This window comes from Crotalus tigris, unplaced genomic scaffold (assembly GCF_016545835.1).
Source record: "Crotalus tigris isolate CLP2741 ecotype Arizona unplaced genomic scaffold, ASM1654583v1 scf7180000022744.19465, whole genome shotgun sequence".
Classification (NCBI taxonomy): domain Eukaryota; kingdom Metazoa; phylum Chordata; class Lepidosauria; order Squamata; family Viperidae; genus Crotalus; species Crotalus tigris.
Window position 1 is genome coordinate 2,028 of NW_024099377.1, and position 6,958 is coordinate 8,985.

The 6,958-nt window shown below is 46.6% G+C and overlaps 1 protein-coding gene across 2 annotated transcripts; it reads left to right on the forward strand.

The window, feature by feature from the left end:
* The first annotated feature begins 1,428 nt into the window (after positions 1–1,428).
* On the forward strand, positions 1,429–6,738 carry LOC120297047. Of its 2 annotated transcripts, none has more exons than XM_039319244.1 (2): positions 1,429–2,663; positions 3,879–4,723. In XM_039319244.1, the coding sequence occupies exons 1-2, from the start codon at positions 2,064–2,066 to the stop codon at positions 3,900–3,902; spliced, it is 624 nt and encodes a 207-aa protein (XP_039175178.1). In that variant the 5' UTR covers positions 1,429–2,063; the 3' UTR covers positions 3,903–4,723. The 2 variants fall into 2 exon arrangements, with proteins under 2 accessions (XP_039175178.1, XP_039175177.1); XM_039319243.1 differs by lacking the exon at positions 3,879–4,723 and adding an exon at positions 5,148–6,738 and having other exon boundaries at positions 1,441–2,663.
* The last annotated feature ends 220 nt before the right edge of the window (positions 6,739–6,958 follow it).

Sequence of the window (6,958 nt, forward strand, 5' to 3'; positions counted from 1 at the left end):
CCACAGGGTTTTGTTTTGTGTCGCCAGGTGGGCAATATAGGTCAAACATGACATGTACTCTTGACATGCTCTGAGACTAAGTAATGGGAGTGGTTTTAAGCTTATGGCGCAGCAAGAAATTATATGTATGGCACAAATGTATCACATGTAATCAATGCTTATTTGCATATTGTAATCAATAAAGTAGTTCCCGGACTTCGGTTCGGGGCAGTCCCACCCCAAGAAAGCCTCTGTGTCAGGAGTCTTCTTTAGTGTCAGTTTGTGGGATCTGCCCCACGTATGGGGGGATAGCAAAAGTACAATCCCCTCAGGTGGTGACCCCGACGTGATTCGACCCGCAAGTCGAGTGTATGTCCTGTTGCAACTCTCAGGGCCGGTCGTCGCAGAACGAAGCACCCTCCTAGACGTGTATGTCCTGTTGCAACTCTCAGGGCCGGTCGTCGCAGAACGAAGTACCCTCCTAGACATCTCTTGGTACCCTCATACTTCACTCGGCAGGACGCCTACTGCAATTCAGGGCCGGTCGTCGTGGAACGAAGTACCCTCCTAAAACTCGTGAGTATGGGGGCAGAATTCTCTAAGCCTCAGGTTGCGCACCTCCACGAACTTAGGGAATTGACCAAGACCCGACTTAATGGTGGGAAAAATCTGGCCGTTCCCACCAAGTCAGACCTGATCAGTCTGCTAAAATATATTTATCAACAATGCCCAGCCTACCCCGAGGAAGGGTCACTTAAAGAATCTGTATGGATTAAATTAGGAACATATTTTCATGAGTCCCCTAGGGCTCCGCCGAAAATATTGATCACTTGGCGGATTGTCATGGAATATTTAAAAATACACAAGAATACCATGGTCGGGGCTTCAGACCCCCCGCCGCCATATCAATCTGGCATTCAGAACCCTCCCCAGATAGAACCTGTAACGGTGGCACAAGTAGAAGCCACGGCCCCGGCTCAGACCGCTCCGAAAACATCAGAAACACCTGCCGGCGCTATTGCTCAAGCGCTGGCTAGAGCTAAACTTTCGGGCGATTTAGAATTGGATGAATATGAAATGTGCTACCCAGTAGAATTTGACACAAATGGGGCTCCATATATCGAACCAGTCCCTATGAAGTTAATTAGGGATATTAAGCAAGCTGTCAATACGTATGGCATTCAAAACTCTTATGTCATAGGGTTAATAAGTAATCTAGCCAACTCCTTTTACATGTTGCCATCCGATTGGAAAAATTTGTGTCGCATGATTTTGACAAGTTCACAGTTTGTGGTATGGGAATCAGAGTATAAGAGGGAAGCAGAAGCCATCGTTAGAAGAATCGGGGGAAACTTGCAATTGGAACAATTGATCGGCGAAGGACGTTATGCTTCTCCTAATATCCAAAAGAACATGTCACGCGCTGTATTTGCTCATTCTAGTTTAGCAGCGCAAAATGCTTTTTCAAAGATAGACGACCCAGGCTCTTCTGCCGCAGGGTCGTTCGCAAAAATTTATCAAGGGTCCAGTCAGTCCTATGGAGATTTCATTGATCAGTTGCAGAAGGCAGTTTTTAGAGAGATCCGGAATCCCATAGCACAAAAGGAACTTATAAAAAAACTAGCTTATGAAAATGCCAATGAAGATTGCAGACGTATCATTCAGCCTCTCCTCAGCAAGCCTGATGCCGAACTGGCAGATTACATCCAAGCATGCCGAATCGTCGGCACCAATGTCCACAACATGGAAACTTTAGCAATGGCATTGCAAAACATCAAAGGGGAGACGTCTAAGAATGGAAACTGTTTTAACTGTGGCAAGCCCGGTCATTTTCGAGCACAGTGTCGTGCCCCTGGGGGCGGCGCACATCAGTCAAATTCAAATCAAAACAAGCCGAAAACTGTGTGCCCCCGTTGTAAAAAGGGCTATCACTGGGCTTCCCTGTGTCGTGTGAATCCCCCTCCCCAATCTGCCAACAATAACAACCAGAACCAGGGAAACTAGTGGGGGGGCACTCAGCCAGCCCTCTCCCCAAGGCTGATTCTTTGGCTACATTTAACTTAAAAGAAACCTTTATAACATCTATGCATGCTGTTGCTGCCGAAACTGTTTCTATGCAAATACCTGGTCTTACATATTTTCTTCCTCTTACTTTACCTGATGTTTCTATGCCGACAAAAGTCCCCTTGCTTTGCTATCCGGCTAGAGACCTCATCTCCCGCGGCGTTTTCGCTTCCCCTTTCTTGGTTGACTCCGATGATTTTTCTTCTCTGGCTCTAATTTGCATTGTTGACGCTCCTTTAGTCATCTACAAGGAAGACCTGGCTGCAATTGTGATGCCGGTGGCCCTGGAGTTCGATCCCCTCGCTTATGAGGACATGGAGCCGATTGTTCCCCCCAACCCCTCTCTTAACAATTACCGAAAGCACTTTCTTGACCACCAATTGCTTGCTTTCACTTCCACTATTCATTCGGATAAGCCTTTTGTTACCTTTGTGTTAAATAATCGTTCTTTTTCAGGCATAATAGACACCGGAGCAGATATTTCAGTAATTAGAACCTCTGAGTGGCCTGCTGACTGGCCCACCACCTCTTCCCCTGCCGTCCGAGGCGTCGGAGGCATCCAAACGGCCCGAATTAGCACCTTGCCTCTGTTAGTCACTTCCTCTCACACCGACAAACAGGCACGTATTCGCCCTGTCGTCCTTCCCCTGCAAGTTAATCTTTGGGGTCGGGATCTTTTATCCCAAATTGGGGCCACATTAACCTTTTAGGAATGGCAAAAACTGCCCCCACCCCTCTATCCCTCACTCTTTTAGACCCCACTCCTGTTTGGGTGGATCAGTGGCCCCTAACAAAAGAAAAATTGGAAGCATTACAACAGCTAGTCAATAAGGAGTTTCAATTGGGCCATCTGGTTGCATCTACTAGTCCTTATAACTCACCTGTTTTTGTGATAAAAAAGAAATCTGGAAATTGGAGATTTTTACAGGATTTGCGTTCCATAAACAGACTGATTGCTCCTATGGGACCCTTCCAACTGGGACTTCCCAACCCAAATTTAATCCCAAAAAATTTTTCTTTAATTATCATGGATCTAAAGGATGCGTTTTTTTCCATCCCTCTGGATCCCAAAGATCGCCAATTGTTTGCCTTTACCATACCAGTGTTTAATAATGCATACCCATCTGAGCGTTTTGAATGGACAGTTTTGCCTCAAGGAATGATAAACAGTCCTACAATGTGCCAATATTTTATTTCCTTTTTGTTGAAGCCATTTCGTGTGAAGTATCCCACCTTTTTATTTTATCATTACATGGATGATATTTTAATTGCCTCTTCTGCTTGTTTTGAGATTGTGTCCACTGTGGCCGCTGAGCTTAGAGACCACATGGCTAACAATGGACTGACAGTGGCACCCGAAAAAATTCAAACAAAAGAACCATTTTTGTATCTGGGCCATAAGGTCATAGCCTCCAATTCCTCTCCAATACTGCCCCAATTAACACTTCCCAATCCTGCTACCCTTGTTCAGATGCAGCAATTTTTGGGAACCCTTAATTGGGCACGACCATATATGGGCTTAACCACCTCACAATTGGCACCTCTTTTTTCAGCCTTGCAAGGTCACAAATCTCCCGGTGACAAGATTTTTTTAACATCTGAACACCTGGAAATTCTCAAATTAATCACTCAAATGTTGTCTGTCAAATGGGTTGATCGTGTCTTGCCTGATGTTCCTTTGTCTCTTATAATTCTAAACACCCTTCTTCTACCCACGCTGGTTGTGGTCCAAATTGCATCGCCTTTGATGATTGTCGAATGGATGCATTTGCCCCACACTCCACGCAAGACTATCACCTCTCGTTTCTCCCTGTATGCTTCTCTGTTGTTCAAAGGACGTGTTCGATGCCGCCAATTAACAGGCACTGAGCCAGTTGCTCTTTTTGTTCCCCTGCGACTTCCCCTGTGGGAACAGGTGTACAGGGAATCCGAAGAACTCCAAGCTGCTCTAGCCCAGTGGCCAGGACAGGTTAAGTATCATTTCCCTGCTGACCCCCGTCTGACTCTTGTCCAAACTGTCCCAGTGAAATGGCAATCTCCATGTGTGTCCTTTCCTATTCCTTCTGCCCCCACAGTTTTTGCAGATGGAAGCGCCCACATAGGCGTTTGTACTTTCTTACAAGATGGTGTTTGGCAAACCCATCGCACCCATGGCCACAAGTCTGCCCAGAGGGCTGAAATGGCCGCTTCTGTATTGGCCTTTTCTATGTTTAAGGATTCTGCCTTTAACTTAATTGTTGACTCTTTGTATGTTGCTCATGTTGTTAGTAATATCTTTCAGTCCTATCTTTCACCTTCATTAGACTCATCTCTAATGGCTCTTTTTTGTCAGCTACAAGAATTAATCCATGCCCGTGCCCAACCGTTTTTTATCGCCCACATCCGAAGTCACCAGCCCTTTCCGGGCATGCTGACAGAAGGTAACGCAAAGGCGGATGCGGCAGCAAAGGAGCCTTTAACAAAGGAACCTTTGGGTAAAGAGTCTCATCAATTTTTTCCCGTGACTCCGCTCACGGCCTGGGAAAGTCATAGCTACTTTCACCAAAATAAAAAAGCCCTCATGAAACAGTTTTCATTGACATCGGCCGAGGCTTCGGCCATCATCCAGCAATGTGCCACCTGCAGTTTACAAGCACATGCTATACCAATGGGAGTCAACCCACGTGGGTTGGCCACTTGTTCCCTATGACAAATGGATGTCACTCAATATCCCCCTTTTTCCCCGTGGAAGTTTTTACATGTTTCAATTGATACTTTTTCAAATTTTATTATGGCCTCCCCCCAAAGGGGCGAGGCTACGAAGCACGTAATTAATCATTGTCTCCCTACATTTGCAGTGATGGGATGCCCCAAAGAGTTAAAAACGGATAACGGCTCAGCATATAGCAGCGCGCCGTTTTCCTCTTTTTGTCAGAAATGGGGAATTGCCCACAAGTTTGGGATTCCTTGGAATTCTACCGGTCAAGCGATCGTTGAACGTGCTAATCAGACCCTAAAAAACATGCTAAAACGATTCGAACAGGAGAAAAGAACTCCTGGCCTCCCCTCACTGCAAGATACCTTAAATCGAGCACTCTATTCTCTCAATTTCCTGAACCTCACAGGCACTCCACCTTTGTCGGCAGCGCAACGCCACTTTGCCACGCCAGAGTCACCGACAATCAAAAATTTGTGCCCTCCAGTGTATTATCGCGAGTTGCCTGATCCTACTTGGAAAGGTCCGGCTGATCTCATCACCTGGGGGCGAGGCTACGCAGCAATCCAACTGCCTGATCGAGTACTGTGGGTGCCAGGGAAGCAAGTAAGACCCTATCTTTGCAAACCTGCGGGCCCACCCATTGCATCGGAGCCTGATCCTCCCTCACATCATGATGCCTGAATCCACTCCTGACCTCGGAGGGGAACCAGACCCCTTGTCTTTTCCACCACTTCCCGAATATGGACCTCCGGATAGCCCCCCGACCTACCAGGAAAACGGTCGGGGGTCCTCCGAAGACTCCCCTCCTCCCTATAAGGATCCGCCGCGATGTCCCTTCATTCGAGGTGGTCTAACATTTACCGATTTGCTAACTGCGCGAATGTCCTGCTCGCATTTTGTATATCATTTTGTAATATTGACACTGTTTATGATATGTATTTTCTTGGCTATGTGGGTGGCTTTTGCAGAGGGTGACAAGGCTAACAATACCTATCAAGAAAATCGAAACTGGAACCAGACTCCAACTCCTTCGCACAGAGTGCGCAGAGAGGTGGATGCCAGTTGTGACCGATGCATCGTTCAGGTTAAACAAGGTCTGTCAACTGTTCTCACCCTGATTCATTCTAATATTGTACCAACTCCCTGTCCCCAGAAATCTTTTTGTATTTTTAACAAAACTCAATATGTGACCTGCACCAAAGGATTGTCATTCACGTGTCATAACCCGGCCCTGCCCACACGGTATAACATCTCCATTTGGGCAGGCATTGGGATTGTCAAGGGACCGCCTCAAGCAGCTCGGTTATGGTACGTGAATCACACAGTGGTCACTAAAGCCGAAAATTGGGCTATAACCTTTGATGTCTGCGGTGCCATGTCGAAAAAATCCTTCCGTGGCTGTGGGCATCGACCTGCTGGTTATAACAACGATCACAAGTACTTGTGCACTAGATACCCACCCCTAGAGCCTTCTCAGTTTCCACAGCCCTGCATCGCTTGGGAGGCCTACCAAAAAACAGTTTGGCGGGCAATTTGTTTGCACACGAATGGGGGCTACAGGGGCTGCTATAATCCCCTTAATGTTAAACAGCGCCTTGTTCGTTCCTTTGTCCGACAACCAAATAGCAACAAGGTAACTATAGAATTAGAAAAAAATCATCCTCCCATTGAAACCTATGGCATAGGCATTGATGGATAAAAAATTGTTTTGTTTGTGGAGGTACCAACATGGGGGAACAATGGCCATGGGAGGTTCATGAAGCAGATCCTGAGTATTTGAACAATCAAACAAAATTTGCTAATTTTACTTTTAGAAACCTGGAAGACCCTGTAGTGTGGACTTTAACTACAAATATTGTAGGAACAAATTGCTTTTTCAGGAATGGCTCCATCCCTGTTGGGACACTTCTTTGCCGTGGACAATGGGAAAGGGGCCAGTGGGTCTCCCCCACCAACGAGTCCGCTCCTGTACTATTAAATCATACCTTTTTCAATTATCTCCGCAGGTCCTCTCTCAATTGGACAGCACCGCAAGGCATGTATTGGGTATGCGGTTCCTTTGCATACGAGTACTTGCCTCCAGATTGGTCAGGGGCTTGTGTGTTAGGGTGGATCAAACCTTCCTTTTTCCTCCTTCCCCTGACTGCTAAACAGACCCTGGGTGCCCCGGTGTATGACAATTGGGGTAGAAAAAAGAGGGATGTGCCCTCGGAAGGC

Excerpts from the sequence above, each read along its gene's own strand:
- LOC120297047 (XM_039319243.1), top strand. The coding sequence starts at position 2,064 with ATGCATGCTGTTGCTGCCGAAACTGTTTCTATGCAAATACCTGGTCTT. Across the intron at positions 2,664-5,147 it reads CCTCTCACACCGACAAACAG|GCACTCCACCTTTGTCGGCA; the intron begins GCACGTATTCGC and ends TGAACCTCACAG.